The 24,458-nt window shown below is 43.5% G+C and overlaps 1 protein-coding gene across 1 annotated transcript; it reads left to right on the plus strand.

Annotated features, from left to right (window-relative positions):
• Window positions 1-354: 354 nt before the first annotated feature.
• On the plus strand, window positions 355-24,458 carry RND3 (Rho family GTPase 3). Its single transcript, XM_075284511.1, has 5 exons — window positions 355-646; window positions 1,007-1,094; window positions 19,196-19,305; window positions 20,688-20,822; window positions 22,654-24,458. The coding sequence occupies exons 1-5, from the start codon at window positions 386-388 to the stop codon at window positions 22,903-22,905; spliced, it is 846 nt and encodes a 281-aa protein (XP_075140612.1). The 5' UTR covers window positions 355-385; the 3' UTR covers window positions 22,906-24,458.

The raw sequence follows: 24,458 nt of genomic DNA on the forward strand, positions 1-24,458 counted from the left end.
GCCGTATTCCTGCACTGCAGTGAATGAAGTGTTACTATAACAACTCCGGGCTTTACTCTCTTCCATTGATTTCCACTCATTTTGGTTTATTCACTCGCCTATTGCAGTAAAGTTCAATGCAATTCAGCTCTAGCTACAAGAAAATAAACCATCAAAGAGAGTGATCCCAGCTGGTGTCATGTCCCCAGTGTCCACTAGATGGCGCCCAGGACATAAGGCAGCAGTGGGAGGCTGCAGCATGGAGCTCATACAGCAGCAGCAGCAGCAGCAGGCTGGCTCCCTACAATGGAAAAGGGTGGATCTGTGACATAAGGATAGTGCAGGAGGCTGGACACATAAAACCAGCCAGGAGTAGTGAAACAAAGCTCAGTCACCTCTCTATTGGATGTGTTATTACAGCTCTGCTCTGGGAGGATACAGCAGCTGGAGGGGATTGCTGGGAACAAGCTGCACAACTTCTATTGTATCTGCTGCAAAGGGACATAAGTTCACATCAATGAAGGAGAGAAGAAGCAGTCAGAAACTGTCTAGCAAATCTATGATGGATCCCAACCAAAATGTCAAGTGCAAAATTGTGGTAGTGGGTGACAGCCAGTGCGGGAAGACCGCTTTATTACACGTTTTTGCAAAGGATTCCTTCCCAGAGGTAAGTCCCTGCATTGCCGAAAGCTACTTAGGGGTTAACAAGCTCCCACCCTGCTCTAATCTCTCACCCCCATCTGTTCTCAGGGGTATATTATTACAGCAAAGCCCCCCCCCCGCTGGACTCCATCCTATTAGTTACAGGTTTCTAGATTGCCAGCTCTGCGGGTTACAGATTATGTCGCCTTCATTCCAGTAACTTTTTCTGCTTCCTGTTTTATGTCCATTGATATTTTGTATCATTTCTATAGAATCTCCATAAGCGGTCTATAGGGAATTCTAGATACAATGTTTAGTTTTGCCGTGAAGTTTGTGACGTTCTCGCCGTACGGATAACCTGATATTATTTTATCTTTCCGTCCAGAATTACGTCCCCACCGTATTTGAGAATTATACGGCCAGTTTTGAGATTGACACCCAGAGGATAGAACTGAGTCTGTGGGATACGTCTGGTAAGAAATCCTTCCTTTTATTCCGCTTTCTGCAGTCTTCGTTGGGTTTTGCGCTGGTTGCTATAGAACTTGGGGGGGGGGGAGGGCAACTTGATTTTGTGTTACTATGCAGTTCAGGGGGAATCCTGTACGCCCACGCTGGTGTATAGGACCATATGTTTCAGGGGGGGTGGTGCGTTAACCATCTATAGGGCTGTCGGGGGACACAGGTCTCAAGGCCTGACTTGGGGTCCTACAAGAGCCGGGCGTGATTGCCCATCTTGGCTCCGCAGTACGTCTTGGCACCACTGATGACAGAATCGCCTCCCCTGCTAGGGTCATATAATTAAAGTCACAACTCCGCTGGGGACAATTGCCTCTAAGAGTCACACCGCTCTGTCTTCATCCTGCTGTCAGTTTCTCTGTTGCCAGGCGGGCAGATTTCCAAGTCCACCGATGCAGTGCTAGCTTTATGCCTATGCCATATACCCGGCTATCACCGCGTTCATCCGCTCTGGAGGTCACCGGTGACTGCGTAGTATCTGAAGGGGTTAATCTAATATAACGCATATTACGATAGAACCCGTATATGGCATGCATACCCCAGTGATGTAATATACTGGACTCTTCCATAACCCATATGCAACGCATGCTTCATTTTTGTGCTCACGCCAGGGAGTAACAGGCGGGTGGCATGTGGTATGCGTTGACGTCTGGCCACAAATATTTCGCCGTGATCGTCTTTCCTGTTACTGTAACGCTTTCGTATGATTAAAGTTTCCCCCTGGCCCGCAGCAGACAATCTTGCAAAGGTGATATTGAGTTATAATGGGTCGGTAATTTGATTATATAGGTGTCTGAGCAGGTTCCTCCGAGCGCCTTAAAATGCCATTGAGGCAGCTGAGCCTCTGCGGCCGGACACATCAGACTAATGACCATTGTCATAGCCATTCATCATGTCTGCTGCGGTATCATAAAGTTATCAACGCATGCTTCTTAGTTAGTACTGCAGGATATTGGGAGCTTTGTATACGGTATAACAGGTCATGCTTTGGGGGAGGGGTACCTATGTTGCTATATCGTGGGTCTGTATGGATTTGGTCTTTCTCCATTGTCTTGTGATCTTCAGCAAAGTGATTTATGGTCGCCCCTTTAAGTAGTGTAAATATATTCCTCAACGCTTTCTCCTAAGGAAGATAAATTAAGCCTATCCTGGCGTCGGTACGGGAAGATATCGTACAATGGAGACCGGAATAGATAGGGGAAATCTTACTTGGGCTGCAGTCCTTCAAAGATAGTATGAAGTGCGAAGGAAAGCCGTGATGGATCTAACCCGAGCCGTATGTGTGCGTGTTCTCAGTTTCGTTAGCGTTGGCCACACAAGCTGCTATTTTCGTGATTGTACCAGTTGTTTGCTAGTCGGTGGCATGTATTGGTTGGAGAAGGTGTCCAGTTCCAGTCAACATCTGCTCAATCTCTCAGGTGTTGCTCAAGGCAGATGGTAGAGTCATTAGGACAACAGATGAGACCGACAATGTGGGCAAATATTGTTCAACCCGGTCATGGATCAGAAGATGTCTAATGTTGATTGTCAACAAAGCTTCCAACCCAACCATCCATGACACGGTGGAGCATAAGTGATGTCCACCATAGGTATGAGCTTGTAACAAAAGAAAGGGCCTAGTTCTATGCGTGGAAATCTTCCAACATGGATGCCGAATACTGAGGTGGCCAATCCAACAATCCATGACACGATGTTCACCATGGGTATGAGCTTTTCCAAAAGAAAGGGCCTAATTCTGCTCATGGAGATTTCCCAACATGGATGGGCAGGTGTCAAATGGTGATAGTCAACCCAATCATCTATGATCCCTGTGGAGCATCTGTGTTGTCCATGGGCATGTGTAGTGTCCAGCCAAGAGAAAAGGGAAGGGGTTAATTCATCATCGGATGGATGGGCAGATGTCTAATCCTGATAGTCAATGAGGCATTCATCCCAACCATATCAGATTCCTCATGTAGAGGCTTTATAACATGGTTGGTGTTTAAGAAGTGCTCATTACCTCCTCCAAACTTGTCAAAGATCAAAGCTCAGATAGCTCTCCAATGTTGATAGTCAATGAGGCATTCAATCCAACCATCAATGGTCCCTGTAGAGCACGAGTGGTTTCTACTGTATGTATGATCCATGAGAAAAGAGAAGGGGCTTGTTCATTGGATGAAGATTTTTTTTCCACCATAAACGGGCAGAGATCTAATAATGATAGTCAGGGAGAAGTCCAACCCAACCATGCATAATCTTATAGAGCATGAGTGATGGCCAGCATACGTTGGAACTTCTACTTTTCCTAAAGGAAAGTCCTAGTTCTACACATGGAGAATTTTCAGTATGTCAAATATTGAGACTGAGAAGCCAGTTCCTGAGATTTATGGCTGATAGTCTGCAACCATGAGAAAATAGTAGGGTTAAGTTCCTCACGTGAAGGATTTCTAACATGGTTGGCTTTTTGGAGACTCCAGGATCAAAGCATAGATAAGACTCTTTGAGGTCATCTTCTGGCATGCCGACCCACCACGTGAGAAGAAGTCTGCCTGCAGTGTCCCATAAACTACAGGGCCCACATTGTCTGGTAGTTCCATACAGTCTTATCTTTCCATCCCCGATATATTGTATACTACGGTATATATTCTCTGTGCATGTCCTCTAGTGAAGGCCTGCAGACCTCACCCTACCTTCTCTTTGGGTTTTTCCACATGGCGTACCCCAATGCTCAGCGCTTTATCGCCTATAGTTTGTCCTAGACACTGTTTGTCCCTTACTCGCTGCTGTAGGTAGGAGGAATGTAATGGCTCCTATGGAAATAGTTGAGATTCCTCAGATTTCAGGCTTCGGGTCTGCTGACTGTGAGGCCGGGATATGCTGGTAGTGTGACTTGATGTTTGCCATTCACTTTTATGGTTGTCTGGTTATTCCCACATCCTGCTGTGCCGCCTTAGATTTAATCCTATACTAACCAGCTCCATGCATGTGACCAAGTTATTATATAGCCGTACCTACTGAGGAAGGGTTTGACCCTGGGGGCTCAGACAGGCGTCATAGTCCAGGCATAAAATGTATTCTAACCCAAGGCGGAATATCCCTTTAAGGAACCTGAATTTGTCTGATAATTCGGGATCTCTCCCTTTGATACATTTAAAGGAATATTCTTGTACATGGATATTGTGGAATATTTTAGTCCTGTATTTAACCGTACAGATACCCAAACATGACACTGACCAGGATATATATATCCAGTTTCCATGGTCTGTGAACATTCCCGGAGGACTTCCGAGCAGAATGCACAGTAATGTAGATGATGACAAATGGGGGATGACCTTTGATGACCTCCTAGGCACATTGCAGGGTGGAGGGAGGGGGTCTGTGTTCTGCAGCCTCAAGGACATCCTGGTTTCATGTGCAGCCCTTGTAAGCTGATCTCAGGGGGCTGAGGGTGGGGAAGATCCTGAGTCTCAGTCCAGGCTCTTGAAAGCCAATCCCAGGCCAAAAAAAAAGGATGGGGGAGGAAGTGGAAATGGGAAAATCCCTCCTGTTCTGACTTGTGTCTTCTCGCAACCCCCTGTCCTGATGTGTTACCTCTTCTTGCTGTTCTCCATACCCTAATATACTATATACAGTAAAATTCCTTTATCTGGATGGTGCTGCATTAATATTGCCCTCTGGATTATATAGGACAGTCTTGGCCTAAAACGTTCAAAAACCCCAACCTCAAAAACTGTAACAAAAAATCCGGTACTATAACTTTTTTTTTTTTGGTAAATCTTATTCTGTGTCTGGTTGTGTAACCTTGCAGGTTGTATTATAATTCAGAGCTGGATTATCAGACATTCTGGATTATAGGACTTTCACTCCTATGTTCAATTTGGATATTATACCTAAAAGCAGAGATACCAAAATTTCCTAGCGTTTACTGTGCCACCATGGGTGTTGGCTCTTTGTAGTAATGGGCTAACCCTTCAATGCTTAAAACAGCTAATTTGCATATTGACAGTAACCTATCTATCTTCAGGGCTGGGGTGATATGCTGGTTCTGGTGACAGTAACCTATCTATCTTCAGGGCTGGGGTGATATGCTGGTTCTGGTGATACTAACCTATCTATCTGCAGGGCTGGGGTGATATACTGGTTCTGGAGACACTAACCTATCTATCTGCAAGACTGGGGTGACATGCTGCTTCTGGTGACAGTAACCTATCTATCTGCAGGGCTGGGGTGATATGCTGGTTCTGGTGACAGTAACCTATCTATCTGCAGGGCTGGGGTGATATGCTGGGTCTGGTGACAGTAACCTATCTATCTGCAGGGCTGGGGTGATATTCTGGTGACCCCCCCCTCCCTTTAACACCCTTCATGTTGTCAGCCTTGGTCGCACTTGGTCAGCTCTATTCCTCTCTACTGTAGCATACGTTACAGGGCAGGATTTCTCTTGCGGTTACTTTGTAATTATCTTTCCGCCAAGGATTGTGTTAACAATTATACACGTCTGGCATTGATCAGATCACATACTTGGAAGTTACGATCTTCCGGATGAGTTTTGTTTTAATTTGGAGCGCCCTGTCTAAAATATACTAACCCACATGTAAGGCGCCTCTCTTGGCACCGCTTACTTGTTAAAGGCTGTTTCCACCCAAAAAGAAATATGGAATTAGTTGGCTGTATACAATACAATAACAGAGTGATACATTGTGTTCCTCTCACTTCCCTTTTCTGCTGAGGGATGAGGTGGAGCTTAGCCGATTCTCAGGGGCGGGGCTGTGACAACCTCTCACACAATTGTCAGTGTGTTACTTTGTATCAATCTTATGGATAACGTACGGAATGGGAACAACTATATATTGCTAATGGAACTGGCTTGTAAATTGAGAGAAGTTCTTGTAGATCTTGTTTCTTGAAGAACGACTCCTTATGGACAGTCTGGTAACGTTAATACCATTATATGACAAGTTAAAGGGGTTTTCTAGTTACAATGCACAATTTATGGATGCAAGCCAGATATGAGAGAGACTACAAAGAGTGTCTCTAGCTCTGGAGGACCGAACTTGTCCAGGCGTTACAGGGACAATCCATTGGTTTTATGGGGCCCTGTGTAATGCTTTATTTCCCCAGTGGTGGCGCTGCAGGGAAGTGTCTTTACCTATTCTAGCGGATCATATGCACAGTACAACTTCTATGGTCTCAATGCACAGAACGCTACACAGTAAGGTATTTTGTAGTCTCGATGCACAGTACAACTTCTCTCTTGTCTCAATGCATAGACAGCTACATAATAAACCTGCCTTTTAGTCTTCAAGCACAGTGCAACCTCTTAATTGAATGTATAAACAGCTTTATTCTAGTCTCGATGCTCAGTACAACTTCTCTAGTGTCTCAATGCACAGAGAGTTACACAGTAATCCTACTAGTCTTGACGCACAGTACAACTTCTCTAGTGTCTCATTGCATACACAGCTATACAGTAAGCCTTCTAGTCTTGATGCACAGTACAACTCCTTTGGCCGTCTTTTCCTTGTAGACATTGTTGAATATTTAACAACCCGCTGCTCAGTATTCCTCCCTGTAAGATTTATGATGGAGTTGCCCCTAGTGGTCAGGTCGGGTCATGACAACCAGGGATCACCTTGTCCAGCAGTCATTTTCCTGGCAGGTAGACTTTATAAATCCATCACATTTCTGTACCCGAGCGCTGGTGCCAAGGCCTGAGCAAGAAAGTTTCCATGTCTGCAGCCGGCACATCATTATCTGACGTCCAGCAGCTGCTGCCGCACTGACTTGGCAGAGATGTGAGATCTGGAGCGTTGTATAATGAAAAAGGAATCGTCCGCCATGTCCTGCTTCTTACCGCTCTACCCATCCCTGTAGTCACATGTGCCAGTGTGAAAGATGGAATTATTACCACGGTCTGCACCCAGGCTTCCCATACGCGGCGGCTGTCCTGTGGTTAGGAAACTACATTGCCAGCCTGTTAGCTCTTAGGTTATGCTGGGAGTTGTAGTTTACAACAGCAATGTGGTATCTTGGGTCCTGTCGGCCTGACTTGTCTCCTGTTGGTACTTCCCCCATGGACAATTCTGCGGCATCTTTTCTTAGAACTTTCTGTTGGGTCGTACCTCTGTTATTCCTCCTGGCATGGCTAAATGGTTGTTTGCGTGAAACCATTCTACCTTAGCACCCACTTGTTAATCTACTCTACATTTCCAGGAGGAATAACAGAGGGGCGATTCGCAGGCCGACACTGTCTTCACTTATTAGGCAGTATTCTATTGTATAATGACACGATCCATTGACAAGAGGAACGCTAGAACCCACTTGTTAATCATTCACAGATTTCCAAGAGGAATAACTGAGGGTCAGTACATAGGCTGATTCGGTCAGCACTATTTGGGAGTGTATAAGAACAAGTCTCATTGAGCAGGCGCATAGTAGCAGCCAGTTGTCAATTCATTCTTACATTTCCAGGAGGAATAACAGAGTCCCCTCACTCCAAATTTTTTGGAGCCAAGGAAATGGTGAAGGGTTTCAGTTGTGAAACCTATTATTAACAGATTAATTTCCATTTTGCCTCATTTGGCAGTTGGCATGTCACCCTAACTTAAAGGGGCATTTTCTGGTGGCAGGTCCCCTTTAAGATATCTACATTGGACAGTCCTGCAAATAAAGGGACAGGACACGAGTCCATTTCGGCCCTAATAGGGTCTTTACTCGCAGCGTGGAGGGAATTCATCCACCCCCTCCCCTGCGACCTATTAGCGCAGTCACACCTGACCTCGCGCGCAGACCTGGAGCCGATCCATTTACCAAGAAGTCTGATAACAATCGAAGCAATTTCCTGCATTCTTATCAAGCATCAGAGTATTACACCGCGCCGGTCACTCCGCTCATGTGTCGGTAATCTGTGTGTAATCTCTGCCATATTAGGCTTAATTTGTGTGATATTGGAACCAGAGACGGAGCGAACAGATTGCACTGAGTAGAAGCCACATGTCCAAATTCATCTGCCCCGCTCTCCCGCTCCGTAACATCATGCTGACAGCTCTGACACCATCTTTAATGCGACTGGTCCCTTTAAATCCACTTTTATAGCACCCAAAGGCTGAACTGTCTACAAGCACGGTGTGATACCAGTAATCGGCCCTCACTGACATGGAGGGGGCTACGTTCCGTTCCTCTGATCACCCTTGTCACTTGGCCCATGGTGCGATGTTAATGCTACTAATTCCTGCCTAGGGGTCCGTCCACCCGTCAGCCTCATAATCTAGGCTACCGATTAGTTAAGACTTGTCAGATGATGTCACTGCTACCAGATCTCCAGTCCCCTCCAGCAACTGGTTTAGAATGTGTTGATGTCATATTCGCAGTAAAATTTTTGCATAACTAGTCTGACTAGTGATGATATTGAAGTGTATTCTGATAGTGTTGACTAAAGGTCCATGGGCCCGCCAAGTGAAATGATTCTCCAACAACCCCGAGGAGTTAGACCATATCATACATCACATTTTGGCCTTCTGCTGGACCTTATCCTGGATCCACTGGAGCATCCTCTGGTGGGACAGTCCGACACTGGACTCTGGACTTTCAAAAAGTTCAAACCCTTCCCCAACCTGGGTATTAGTTTTGATCATCTCCATTGTTATGTGGGGAAGGGGAATGACCACTACTGTAGACACAAAATAGCATCTCAACTGGTTGTCATCTTTTTGGTTCCTCAAGCCGTAAGCCAACTGGTCTAGAATACATTTGTCGTATTTGGAGCAAAACTTTTTTGCCTAGCAATGCAGTTACAGTGTCAGATTAAGGCTCCTTGGGCCACCAAGATTAAACTTATTCTAGGGCCTACTCTTCAACCACCCCTGAGAGTAGATCCTGCTGGACCTTTGTTTTGGAGTGGGTCCAATCTCTATGGCAATTCAACATTGTATTCTAGACCCTCAAAAACCGTTCTCGGCCTGCTCATCTTCCATAGGGGAAGGGAAGTGACAACTACTCTAGGCACAAAATGGCATCTCAAGTGGTTGTCCAGTTTTTGGTTCCACAAACCATGAACCCAAGGTGTCCTAGGTTGTCTACTTAGCACCAGGCCCGTCTTTCCAATTACTTCCCTACTTGGTTACTATTGAAAGTATCAGCCCCGGCCATATTAGAGTCCTGGACTTTGTGTGAAACTTTTTGTAATTCTCACCATCCAGACCCGACCAAACACAATCCGTGTGAAATGCGGATACCAGACATGTGTTCTCCTGGTTGTTTGAGAGACGCTTTCTTAAATCCTTCTCCTTCAAAGCCTTAGTAAACATTTGATTCTTCGTCTTCCAATTTCTTGCGGAGAGTTTGCGAGTCTTTGTACTTTCCAATTTTTGTGTAAAGAATCAGATGCAATTTATATGTGGAAGGATATTACGATTTAATTAAAAATGTTTGCTATCTCCCAGTTGTGCTCGAGATCCTTTGTGTTCGGGTTGGAAGTTTCGAGCAAAGCATGAAAATGATTAAAAAGATCTGCCAAAAATGTTAGGCTCCCAGTATATCTGGAAGGCGTCCAAGTCTGGATTGTGCAACCTGCCCCTGCTAGGACATGTTATGGGCCTCAGTCATGGGTGGGGGGGTTGCTAACACTCCGAAGCAATATAGGATGTATATTCTAGGGGGTTGTTTATGTGACATTCCAGACAAATCGCTTCCTGACTTGAGTAAGCCCTACGGTTTGTGTGGCCCGGGCAAATATCTTACAAGCTCTTCTCAGAAAGATGATCTCCAAAATTTGGTCTCCCTTGAACTTTTGTTATTCTCTCCATATATCACTCAGGGTTTCCAAAAATTCCATTCCCGCCCCTAAATGTGAATGTAGTCTGGAAAACTTCTTCCCTTTCGCAATACACCGTTAAGAACATTGTGTTCCTGTTTCTAAGCGGGGACAACCAATATGGTGGCTCTCGGAAGAGATGTCGCCTCAACGTAAACCTGTTTCTTAAAGGGGTTGTTTGGTGGGGAACTTTATTTTTGTTTCAAAGCAGACTCAGAATGGTTAAAAGAAGGCGTATTTTCCTTACCATTGTACCCACGGCCTTGCCTTCTGTTTCCACGAGTGTTTGATGGTCTCTTCTACCTAGTCCCAACACTCTGGATACACCTGGAAATGCCAACTTAACCGAGTACTGGCCCATCTCCATTAGTAGTGCCCCACCAGGCAACTTTTTTTAACGAGACTGAGCATGCTTGGTGATGACCCTAATGGGGTTTGTGATCGTAGCCACATTGCTGGTACCAGGGACACTTTGGTCTAGTATCCTTGGTCTTCAGTGCCAACAATCGATACATTCAGTGGCGTAAGTAAAATCTTGTGTGCCCAGTGCAATCTTTTGTCCGGGGCCCTCTACCTCATCCCTACAGTAGATTCTTGATAGTGATGATTACGGTAACTAAGTTGTTTATTCCACCTTAGAGTGGTTTGGGTAATCTGTGGGTCTCCTTGGCTTATGGGCCAGATGGAAGCTATAATCTCAATACAGATGCCAGTGCTTATGGGCCCCTTAAGGCTCCTGGGCTCCGGTGTGATTGCACCCCCTTAAGTTATACCCCTGGCTACTTTGTATCTGCTTTTCCCCTTCCACCAGTATTTCATGGATTGCACCAACACCCCTGCATACAAACCAGGGGTAGGTTGTATCATGGGCTATAGGGGGCAATTGCTCTTGTGTCTCCATTAATTCATAATCCATTTTCTTCTGTAGATGTTGCTTTCTCCAATCCTTCTCTCTCTTCATGTCATCACAGACAGACTGGATGATGTTGAGATCAGGGCTATATCTATGGAGGCTGTATCATCACTTCCAGGACTCCTCCTCCAAGGGGCAAAGGTCACCCCAAATATTGATGGCATTTACATTTCTCTTTTCTTCATTCCCTTTGTCCAATAAACTATTAACCCTTCTATTTCTTAAAGCATTCTTACTCAATGGCACTTTTCCATGCCTAAAACTTTAGCACAATACTGTCACTTCTCCGAGGCCACCACCTATCTTGATCCGGCCCTCTGGTTTTTGGTTACTTTATTATTCTCCATTGAATTCTTTGAAGATTTTCGCATTAAGTGCAGAAACGACGGGATAAGTAAAAGTTCTGACCTACTGGAAACCCTTTGCCGCTCGGTGATGAGTTGTCTCTCCGGCGTTGCAGATTAGTGAGGATATTCATTGAGGCCGGAGAGAAGACAGATGTCAGATCTCGCGGGTGGAAATACGTTTATCGCCATGGCTGTGTGGAAACTGGAGAGCGTCGGTGTCACTATCTGCAGCCGCCTCACTCACCAGTAATCGGGAGGATCTGCCCTTCTACATCAAAGCCCCCCCGCGCTCCTGCCTGTTACTGATATTACCAAACAAGGGGGGACTTTACCCAAAAATTCCACTTCTAAAGAATCCCTTACACAATGGCTGCGATCCAAGAGGCCGTTCCCACGTAAGCCAGTAACAATGTGTTCTATGGAACATATGCCATGAATTTACAGCGGCAGGAATGCGGGGTATAGAAGCGTAGACCTTCCTAAAAAGACGCCAGTGTTTGCCAGACTTCTCAGACTTTCCTATATAATAGACCTTAATGTGGGAATTCGGAGAACCTGCAGTATAAATCCCAAACCATTCCGAGGGTCTGATATCTTATACAGGCGGATGGAAATTTTTGTGCTACAAAAAATGTTAACTCGACCTAGTCGCTTTCATTCATTAAAATGCCAAGTGAAAACCCGCATTACAAAATTCTGTGCTGGTAAATGTCTTAATGGGTCTTTATAGTGGGCAGAGTTCAGTTTTTTTGATATACAATTTCAAATTCTCTGCATAGACTTTTAGCAACTATCAACCTGCCCGCATGCTACCACCAAAGATGGCACAACTATATTGATCATGTGATCATTGGCAGCCGCTTGCCCGCAGGGGTTTTGACTTCACTGTGAGCATGCACCATAAGTGGTATGGGGTACAAGTATTAGCTCCCTCTAGTGGTATGGACTAAAATTATGCATTTCAAAACAACAGTGTTAAATAGTGGACGTTTTATGAAATCCCTTCTCTGCCTCGCGTTTGTTCCTTTTTTACTTTATAGACCTAGGCCATAAGTTTGTGCTTCAGAGCTGCGCTTCCTACTTTAATAAAGAATAGGATGTTGTAGCCATAGCCCGCTTTTAGAGAATGGAAGCTTCTTTAGTCCCACGGCCTGGGTACAAGTTTATTAAACTTGTGTCCACATGACAGCCCACGTACACCTGATGCAAACTCCACTTTTTGGGATTTCTGGCAAGGCCATTGAGGAAGAGTCTTACAGCTGATGGACACATAACCTATATATCTGTTCCTTCTAAATTCTCCAGGATAGGCAGTAGACCTTTACAGTAGCGCGTTAAAGGTGTCGTCTTCTACAAAGCCGTGTCACTGTGTAGTTCACTTGAGGTTGCCGTTTGATCCCCACGCTGAGATCTCAAGGACCCCCGCTGTAAGATCGTGCTGTGCTCTTTTCAACATCCGCACAGAAGCCTCTATTGATGCATGCCGTACATAGAAATCTATGTTCTAGGGGAACGGTGCTGTGAGTGGGGGGAGGGGGTGTATTTTTATTTTTACCTTTTACTTCAAAGAACTGGAGAAGTAAAAATTTCTCCGGAACTGGTTTCAAAAGGTAAATTCTGCTTCATGTTATATGTTTTTGTGTTATAAATGGATCTTTTATTACTCCTGACATGTCAAATACTTGTATTACTCACATTTTATAGTTGTGCTGTTGCTCTTATAAATTTATGAAATTGACAACTGGGTGGTCCTTAGTGTCCTTAGAGTTGAGATGGAGATGACCTGTGACAGTAGTAATGATGGCTCAGTGGCCTGGCAGTGTAGCGGAGCCTCTAGACGTGTCATATTAGCTAAAAAAAAAATTAAGATCTGTTAATCCTCTTTTATGTGTTTATTCCAATGTTTGTAAACCATTATAAGAACATTTATTATTGTCTCTGGAAATCTGCCAGTAGGATGAAATCCGCTTGTATGCAAACATGGAAGGCTTGTTAATTTTTTTTAATTTTTTTTTTTTTTTTTTTATTTCAAGCCAGATTAGGCAATACTTGACTCCAAGAAAACCAGCGGTGGCCAGTTCTCTTGTTGTTTTTGTGGTTAGCAGAAATATTTTTAGCATTGAATAACTTTTTGTAAAAATTTTGCCTCTTTCTTGAGACCTCTGAAGCAGATGTTGCTGGGGTCGGACTATATATAAGGTATGTAATGGCCGTAATATAAGTCCGCAATTGAGGGTTTTCATTTGCGGACACGTTATATTCGGTGCGGCCTCTTACACCACCAGATATTTTATCCGTGGTGTGCTGGGCCATAACCGTGGTCCGCAATTCATAGAGCAGGTCTGTAATGGCCATGAATTGCGGCACTGCATGGACTCTCCCATGGAACTTTAAGGGCGAGTGCGGCAGGACACGGGTGTCTATGTTGCTAATCAGCAACTTGCGGACCGTAAAGTCAATACAATTGTGTAAGACCAAGCTTACAGCCCCTCTCCTGACAAACTGTACACAGTCAATAGGTTGTTTTATTTTAGGTATCCCACTCCTGGAACTCCTAGAGGGTAATTTACTAACCCATCTATGCCAGTTTCGGGGGTAGATGGGTATAACTATGGTGGAAGACCCATCACCCATCGTGCCTTCAGCGCCCACTGACCCTCTTTCCTAAAAGTAGAGCAAGTCAGACTGGGATGGGGGGCGTCTTAGCCTGACAAATACTAAAGCTGGCATTCCTTATACCCAAAATCTCGTAGATTGTAACTCTGGCACATGAGAACACCCCTGTATTATTGAGCAGGTGGGTCCATTGAATAATTCAGGTGTGGCAAAGGAAGGGGTTAAGATGGCGTAGGGAATGCGAGTCCTAATAAATTGCCCCCATAGTGTTCAGCTGTAATTGTGAGAGGAACCTGGCAGTGTCCAGTTCCTCTTTGGCGCCCCCAGAGAGGGATAGAAGCATTACCAGGTCCCTATTAAAAAGTGGACATGATGGGTCCTCCAGAGAGGGAGACACTCTTTATGGCTACTCTCTGATCTGATGGATTGAGGTCCTGAATGAAGTAATGGCGGCTATTCCAATGGGGCTCATCCCTGATTGTACTATGTGGCCCTATAAATCTTGATCTTGTAGTAAAAACCACAAGAAAGGTTTAGAGTCCCTTCATTTTGACCCCATTGTTGCCTGCGGTGTGCTCCTTTTTATTAAGGTGTCTATAAATGTATTTTATATCGTAGTATCTGTCAGATTTACGGGGGCGCCATTATATCCAAAGGCTTCCCCCACATGGCGCGATCCTACATGTGCAAATAATGTTCTTTTTGTTGTATAATTTGTGTGATTGTTTTTCGGCGCCCTGGTCCTTCTTGCCGGTGGCTTTCACAGCCCTATTTCCTAATAAAATTCAGGCCTTACAAGATAATCGCTCAGGCAGGATGATTGATGGCCTGCAAATCTTTCCTTGCCTGTGGCTGCAGTACCTACAGGGTGCCTGCCGGGATCCTTCAGGGTCCTAGCACCAGTCACATTAGTCGTCCAGGCTGGTGGGGATTATGTGAAAATGAGATTCGGGCCTCTGGAGGATTGTGCTGTACACAAAGAGGAGCCTTGATGCTGCTCTAGATTTCCCCTGTATAGATATATATAGTGTATATACGTAGTAGTGCTGTCAGGTTATGTAACTATACATTGCAGGTTATGATTTATTCATCTTGTTTTATGCCCTTCGAGAATCTTTTACTTTGTCATGCATTGCACTGGGTTTCCAGGATCTTCACTATACGCCCACGGATTCTCCATAAACTGGATATCCTGATATGATTATCATTAGTATATAGATATACACTCTACATATGTAAGGGCCTCCGAGTATCCCTGGCAGAGTTTGTTGAGGGTACGTGGAAGGTTTGGACAAATTTATTACATGTCTAGTCCTTCAGTTCTCACAAGAGACAAAGGGGACTGCTTTATTAATACTGGTGTTTGGAACCCAACATATCACCCCAGCCCTACAGATAGATAGGTTACTGTCACCAGAACCAGCATATCACCCCAGCCCTGCAGATAGATAGGTTACTGTCACCAGAACCAGCATATCACCCCAGCCCTGCAGATAGATAGGTTACTGTCACCAGAACCAGCATATCACCCCAGCCCTGCAGATAGATAGGTTAGTGTCACCAGAACCAGCATATCATCCCAGCCCTGCAGATAGATAGGTTAGGGTGACCAGAACCAGCATATCACCCCAGCCCTGCAGATAGATAGGTTACTGTCACCAGAACCAGCATATCACTCCAGCCCTGCAGATAGATAGGTTAGTGTCACCAGACCCAGCATATCACCCCAGCCCTGCAGATAGATAGGTTAGTGTCACCAGAACCAGCATATCACCCCAGCCCTGCAGATAGATAGGTTAGTGTCACCAGAACCAGCATATCACTCCAGCCCTGCAGATAGATAGGTTAGTGTCACCAGACCCAGCATATCACCCCAGCCCTGCAGATAGATAGGTTACTGTCACCAGAACCAGCATATCACTCCAGCCCTGCAGATAGATAGGTTAGTGTCACCAGAACCAGCATATCACCCCAGTCCTGCAGATAGATAGGTTAGTGTCACCAGAACCAGCATATCACCCCAGTCCTGCAGATAGATAGGTTACTGTCACCAGAACCAGCATATCACCCCAGCCCTGCAGATAGATAGGTTAGTGTCACCAGAACCAGCATATCACCCCAGTCCTGCAGATAGATAGGTTAGTGTCACCAGAACCAGCATATCACCCCAGCCCTGCAGATAGATAGGTTAGTGTCACCAGACCCAGGATATCACACCAGCCCTGAGCCCTGCAGATAGATAGGTTAGGGTGACCAGAACCTGTACATCTATCTGGTGCGATATGCTGGTACAGGTGACAACTCCCTTTAAAAAAAAGAAAAAAAAAAAAAATTGAAAAAATAAATATATAAAATGTGTCGATTATATAGATATTATTTATAACCTTTTTTTGAAGGCCCAAAAAAACCTTCCAAATGGCCTATAATGAGGAGCGTTGACACATCTGCGTTATTATCTATTAATACAAGTCATTAACCGTTGAGATCTGTTTTACAAGTAATAAAGAGAAGTCCTCGTACTCGGTCACCACTAATGAGCCGCTGGTAATCCCACAATCCTTCTGTAATGATGCTCAGGGAATCGCCACCAGTAAGTGTGGGCGTCCTATAAAGCCCTGAGTACTTCTATGACCTGCAAACCTTCAACCACTGTCGTAAAAGGAATGTGTAAGCGCTCCGAGCTCAGCCTGACAATGGAGCGGTTTATGCCACCGCCGTCTTGGGTGCAGTTTATGGACATACATGGTGTACTGGATGAGGCTGCGGTGATTTCAGAGGGCAGGTATGTGAGCTAGGAGTCGCTGCCTATGGGCGAGGTTTGAGAAAGTCACACATGGCATTCATTTTCCTTCTCCGTTGACTCACATCATATTTCAAGGATGAGCTTGTTGCGCAATGCCTACAAGGTGAGCAGCCGGTTCGCATCGCTCCCTTTGAAGTGTAAGCCGGGATTAACTTGATTACCAGTAAATAGAGTTTGGGATTTCACGGCCTTTTCATTGCTAAGCTTTTCACATGGCCGTATCTGGCAGCCTTCAATGTACTTTTCCGGGTTTGTTCATATGACAGCCATTATATAGAAGACAGGCTTCATCTCTCTAACTGAGGACAGGACACTCCGTCACCTCTGATGACTCTCTGAAATCCGCCGGTGTCAGTACTGACCCCAAAAATCTGCCCCGTTAACAAACGTGTCGATAGTCAGCAGGAACGAATTGTTGCGCCTTAAAGGAACCGTTCACTTTGGTATCCTTGATTATTGGGCTTCACGTGAGACTCTGATCTCCACTTTTTCCTTTTAAGGGTTTTTCTCGACTAGGCGAGTTATCCTATAACTTACAGATCTGGGTTCCATGCTTTTAGGCTTCTATCAGGAGAATGGGGGCTTTTTGCACCCCTTCCTAAATGGATCGGTGGTTGAGCTCCATTAATTTCAGTAGGATCACCAAAGATCGACAAAACTGTAGCTCGGTTACTCCGGCACTTCCATGAAAGTGACTTTCTTTGAAGGTGGACAAGCTTGATAAATTCACCAGGACGTTTCAACCTTTTGATGTGTATTGGATGTTCTGCCAACATTTATTTGGGGAGGTTGCAATGGCGTAACCCTTCTCCCCATTCAGAAGACACACCCACAAGTGTACGTAGAGGTCGCGAAGAACGGCTGTTGGCCAAACTTGGAGAGCTATTGAATATGTCTGACCTGTTGATCAGGTTATCATTCCTACAGTGGCCACTGCAGGAGAATTGTGGTACTGCATGATGTCCATGGAAGCGTTTCTGAGCTGTACGTAGACGCTCTAGTAGAACCTCTTGATGGATCGACTGTAGGCTGTGATCTAGATCAGTTCCACAAACCACTCGCCAACCATTGTGCTATTACCATTTATGTATCTATTATATTCTTAATATGTATTTTTTTTCTATAGTTCACTTAAAATACCCTTTCTCCGTTCTGCAGCAAGACCTCAGCCAAAAATTTCTCAAATGTTTGGGCAAAGAAAATGAATTGTAACAATGGTCCCCAACCTATGGTTCTCCAATCTATGTTGAAATCCACTTTGGAGCCCATTGTTCTAGGGTTTGGTTGACATAGTCACTCGAGCCATGTTGCTGCAGCGTCAATGATGTCATAGTCGGAGTATCTCATTCAACGTCTTCAAAAAAGTTGCAGCTAAATAAATGAGCCATGAAAAAGTTTAATTCACCTTGAACATAACATTGGTGGCAGAGCGTGCAGAGACGGGCATTTCGCAACAGCTGTTGAGCCGCAACGTCCAAGTCTTTTATATGTAAAATTCCGGGATAATCACAATATGATGTGGGGGGATTTTATATCATGTAGCGCCTGGAACGCGGCCTATGACAGTTTTTAAAATAATTGTTACCGTTCCAAAAATAATCTTCTGCCGTCACTTGTTTAATGTAATTTGATGTAGAACAGAGCAAACATGTGTGGAATGTTCCAGGGTGAGATCACTCGAAGCTTCTCTCCACACTTTCCTAAAGCCCTTACATGTTTCGTGTCCGTCTATATCAAGTAGTAATTCAACCTCCAAAAACTTAATTATATCGATGTACCGCTTCATTACATGCTCCTCTGAGAACTACAAGCCACCCATCTTGTTGGCACCGTTATTAGACATGGCTGGCTTCATTTCAAAAAAATTCCCCAAATATTCACACCCCTTCCCCCTCCAACCACACACTCAAATTTTTTAAATTTATTTGAGAGTCGAGAATCCAAAAAAATGGTAGGGAACGGGGAGTATGTAGCATTTAAAGGGGTTGTCTGCCAAGGGAAAAAAATGAATAGGCTCTTGGGCTAAAAAATTTTTGAAAGACTAATACACAACAACTTCCTCTCTGTTCCTGTTTTGATGTTTGCACGGTCCTCATACGTCCTGGCTTCCTGGTCCCACTTGACACACAGGAAGTGAATGTTCAGCCAATCAATGACACTGCAGTGACCTACCCTCACCAGTGATTGGCTGAGTGGCAGTTCCTATGTGTCAAGAGGAGCCAGAAGACTGGTGGGAGACCCATGTACTCCACAACAGGAACAGTGGGGATTGGTGAGCATTCCTTCTCCCCCCCCCCCATTTAGTATTTTTAACAACAGTATACTATATTTTTATTGAATGAATGAATAAATATATATAATATAATATTTTCCCCACCGGACCCCAAAAATATCAACAGAACTTTGTTGTGACTCATTCAAATTTTTTTTCAAAAATTATATTCCTCTTGTAATATGTTTTTCTGTGTGTGTGTTTTTTGTTTTTATTAGAAATTTTTGAAAACCGTTATCCACTTTATTCATAGCTATGAAGCATTTCTTTTTTTCACTACCTGTTATAGTAACCTGAATCTTCTTCCTTCTCTCAGGTTCTCCTTATTATGACAACGTCCGTCCACTCTCGTATCCAGATTCCGACGCTGTCTTAATATGTTTTGACATCAGCCGCCCTGAGACTCTCGATAGCGTTCTTAAGAAGGTAAGTGTTCTTTTTTTTTTGTTTACAGTTGGCAGAATCAAAGAACCCTGATTTGCAGTTCAGATTTTTTTTCATACATTAATTGTCCATTTTCATACAACAAAAACGAGTATGTTAATTGAGGCAATTTTTTTTTTTTTTTTTTTTTTTGGGGGGGGGGGAACGTGAATATAAATGCCAGTATCTGAAATGTAAAACTAAAATTCTACTTATGTCATCACTAGACACAAGACCATTAGATCAGACTACCAGCACCATCTATAGTACTGTCACAGTGTTTGCATACCCGTCCCGAAAAGACTTCTTTTTGGAAAGTTCCAACTTTTAATTCCCCTTATTTATTTTTATTTTTTTCTGTCCTCCATTCCCCTCTCTCACATATGATCCTATAATTGCTCTCCATTAACCTGGAAAGCCAGACAAAAATTCTCATGAATGCCTGTGGGCATCAGGCGTGGAAAATGGGGATTGCTTAATTTTTCATGCTTCAGAGTACACTGTGAGAAATAAATTAAAACAAAGTTCCATAGTTACAAAAAAAAAACAAAACTTTGCCAATGTATTTAATAAAAAAAAAATCAATACAGAGCAAGGTCGAATATGATTTTTTTTTTTTTTTTTTTTAAGGGGATTGAAGGAAAAAAAAAATGTCCTTACTATAATGAATGGTGCCATACTTGTAGTTGAGCTGCAATACCAGATACGACCTGTGGACAAGTATGGCGCTGTTTTAGAAGCAGCCATGATTAATCAACCTATATAATGCCTTTAAGGACTCTTAAGTCTTAAGTAAAACCAGGGCATGTTTCGTAAATTTGGAAAACTCTTTCGGCCAGTTAAAGCTTTCATCATTGGACAACCACAGGTCACGAGATGGACTCTTCCATCCGTGGACACCCCGTCTTACTTTGTTAGTGTCTTACTGTCCCACACATGTCTGATCTGTTCTGTACCAGTGTGTTCTTGACTTACCGTTCGATGTCTTGTACTTGGGCACTTCTCACCTTTGTCACCGCCTTGGCTTACATGTTTGAGATGAATGTCATTCTTGATCGTATACATTGCAGTTTATGTAATTGTACATTCCTAGAAGTGACCTCTTACCTAAATCTTGCATTTTCTATTAGGTAGTGACCTATTATTTACTGGGACAGCTTGACCTTTATTTTTCATGGGAATGTTGGCTTTTTTTTAATTTTTTTGGATGGATTCTTAAAGAATTTAAATTGTAATTTTTTTTAATTATTATTATTTGATATTATTTATTAATAAATATGTACTTAAAAGCAACAAATAAATTAGGAATCTCCGTTCTAATAATGACCTTGATGTTTATGTAAATTTTTGGAATATTAATTTACAAAATTCGTCTTTTTTTACAGTGGAAAGGTGAAATTCAAGAATTTTGTCCCAACACCAAAATGCTTCTGGTTGGATGTAAATCTGATCTGCGCACAGACCTCACGACGCTAGTGGAACTGTCCAATCACAGGCAGACGCCGGTATCTTACGATCAGGTATGTTACCTACAAACTCGCATTCTGAAATTGGCGGCTTCATATTTTTTTTTATTTTATTTTCAATTATTTTTTTTTTTGTGGTTTTAGATGACATTTTTCTCTAAGCCTGGTTTTCTCTGTTCCCACGAGATAGCTAATTATAGATAATACAATCTCAAGTAATTACATACTTTCTGCCTTCTGTATGTAGTAGTTAAGATTTATCACAATATGTTATCTAAATCCATCAGACCTTCGCCTAAGCCGAGCCTGATGAAGGTCTTGTACTCTGCAATTATCTTCTGGCCCAGTTCACGGGTTTAGCGATGTACAATTCTAGAAGGAATTCTGGAATGTGACTCAGGAATGAGGCCTCTGCTCATGTGCGTGTTATGTAACTGGTACGTTATATAAGTAGCATCTATGACTAAGGGTGACTGTGTCCTCCTTCATGTGAACATTAGCGTAGGAAAATTTGGTATGAAATGTCCATGTGCCACCGAAGACACATGACTTACAATAAAATATATGCAGGGAAATATTTCCTCATCTTTTGTTGAGTGGTGATGTCCTATTATGATGTCACACTAATGTCATGATGTCACTTGCCATTGGTTAGGGTGTGATATGTAGAGAAAATCTGCCCTAATTTGACCAATGCTAAGATATTTTTTCCAATTCTGGTGACGCACTATGGCCTTCTAGTACTGGGGCTCTGTATTTAAAGGGAACGGGTCACCAGAGAGTTACCTATTTTTTAATTATGTAAAACCCCATCAGTACATGTGGGGCCTAATCATAAAGATGGCTTCCGAAATCTGTTTGGTGGTAAATTGGTTCCATAAACGTGAATGCTTGGCATGACCAAGCATCGATGTGCCCTAAATGAAGGGAATAAATCTCTGGTAGACGTCACTGGAGTTAACTAAAAAAGTTGCCTGATCTTCCCCAACATCTGCCATCGGATTGGGAGTCCTTCATACACAGTAGATAGTTGGATGATCCTACTTAAAGGGATTCTACCATTAAAACCCTTTTTTTTGTAAATAAGACGTTGGAATAGCCTTTAGAAAGGCTATTTGTCTCTTACCTTTTAGGTTCCTTAGAAATACCAGTTTTTACTGGTATGCAAATTAGTTCTCTCGCAGGGATGGGGGCGGGCCTCAGCACTGGAAATGCGTTGGGGGCATCCCCACTGCTGCTCGAGAACAGGCTCCAGCGACGCCTCTATCTTCGGCTGGATCTTCCCCTTCTTTCATTCTTTCTTCGGCGTCCCCTCCGACGCCTATGCAGTTGGCTCTGCCAGTGAGACACAATTGCGGCCTTGGAACTGTGGCCGGCATGCGCAGTCGGCTCTACTAGTGTCTCACTGGCAAAGCCAACTGCACAGGCGTCGGAGGTGACGCCGAAGAAAGACGACGAAAGAAGGGGAGGATCCAGCAGAAGATAGAGGCGTCGCTGGAGCCTGTTTTCGAGCAGCAGTGGGGACGCCCCCATTGCATTTCCAGCGCTGGGGCCCGCCCCCATTGCTGCAAGAGACCTAATTTGCATATCGGTAAAAACCAGTATTTCTAAGGAACGCCATGACGGAGATCACATCTTAAGGTAAGAGACGAATAGCCTTTCTAAAGGTTATTCCAACATCTTGTCTACAAAAAAAAAAGGGTTTTAATGGTAGAATCCCTTTGAATTGGAAGGACCAGAGGACAAGGCTTTGCAAGGTTTTGACAAACAATGGCTCGGATGACTAGTTTGTAAACATTCCCTTGAGGCGACCTCATTACTCCCTTCTTGTCTTGCTAAATATTTGGCCTTCGCGTTTGCTCACTTGTTGTTTTTGTTTTCGCAGGGTGCTAATATGGCCAAGCAGATCGGAGCCGCCACTTACATAGAATGTTCGGCCCTACAGTCCGAGAACAGCGTAAGGGACATTTTCCATGTTGCAACCCTGGCATGTGTAAATAAATCGAACAAAAATCTCAAAAGGAATAAAACACAGAGGACCACAAAAAGAATTCCACACATGCCTAGCAGACCGGACCTGACCGCAGTTTCCACGGACTTGAGAAAGGACAAAGCCAAGAGTTGCAGTATAATGTGAGGGGTGTGAAGATGGAGTTCAATGATGATTTGGTTGAATACTCAATGAAGGTCACTGCCAAAGCGCTAGATACTGTTGGTAAACCCGAGCTGTTAAGGATTTTCTGCAAACTCGATTTGGTACTTAAGGACGCAGCATGTTGACCGCACAGGAGAAAGAAAATTGGATACTTTGGGGGAAAAAAAAAGTTACACCAAAAAATATGGATCGATTTGAAGTTTGATCTATTTTTTAGAGATTTAGACAAATTTCTCAATCTCCGATTTCGGTTCCCATTGTATCTACTCACACTTTTTAGCCAAAAAGTTCTCTTAAGTACTAACTTTGACTTTCGTGCCACCACTTGCACTCTTGAAGAGCGATCCTTTCTTAGATCCACCGATTCTAAAAGTACTTACCCGAGAGGACCTGTAGACAAACTCCGCAAGGACGGTTTGTGATCTTCTACAGAGAAGAGTTGGACTTCGGAAAGTTTTTTTCTTTTCCTGCTTTCCAAAAAATTCTATAATCTTCTTGCACAGCTACGTAGATCTAGTTAGTTCATGGTACTTTTTTATGACCTAGCTTTTTAAAGTCCTAGTTTTTTTTTTTTCCTTTTAAAGAAAGATATGAACAGCTGTTATTTCGACTGGGGACAAACCAGGCAAACGAAACGCGTCATTCCTATTATGTAAAAAATGAAGTTTGAAGGTGCTTAGATGTTCTTCTCAGTTACAGGGTCGGGGACTTGAAGTATCTCCGGCTCCGAAGGGTCTTTGCAAGTTCACATATCAGCAGTTGACTTTGGACATCTTTGAAATTTTTTATTTTTTTTTCAAAAATTTTCTTTGTTGTTTACATAATCTATATACTATTGCAAATACCCCAGATGCTTTCATTAGATTCTTGCCAGCCATGATGTTTGAGCGTTCTGGGACTCGAGTCCCTTCAGTTGTTTGGGATGCAGATGAAAATATAGAAATGGCCGTGTTGGAATTTAGTCTTCGAAACTTTTTTTTTTTTCCTGGGAGGTCTGGTGACATAGACAAAAATTTCAGCTAGTACATATCTTGCCGACTGTTGCTTGTTGGATACAAGCATTTTCTCCATTAATGGCTTCATTATTTGAAGCGCGAATCTGTGTTATGACCATTAAACACTCTTGTTTCGTGTGTAGACAAGCACTGTGTCACATCTGTACAACAGCACGAGGAGACGCAACGTTCCAGACGGTTTCCAGAGGTTAGGCCTCTCCTGGAATGTCGTGTGATGGATCTTCCTCCTGTCCTTCTCCACAAGGTTCCAGTATCAAACACTGCAGTACGCTTTACAGTAACGCAACTACGTGCTTTGGGCAGTATTACAACGAATAGCTAGCAAGTGCTTTCTCTGTATCTAAATATCGTAACAACCGAGATGAGTTATAACAGTCTTAAAACTGGACAGCGTTACATTTTTTTTTATTTTATTTTTTTGTTCAATGTTTGTCACTTTGTACGTTTGATTTGTAAATGTTTCTGCGGTATTTATTACTTTTTTTTTTCCCTTTATGTAATAAAGGCTTCATTAAGGTT

This window comes from Leptodactylus fuscus, chromosome 8 (assembly GCF_031893055.1).
Source record: "Leptodactylus fuscus isolate aLepFus1 chromosome 8, aLepFus1.hap2, whole genome shotgun sequence".
Lineage (NCBI taxonomy): Eukaryota > Metazoa > Chordata > Amphibia > Anura > Leptodactylidae > Leptodactylus > Leptodactylus fuscus.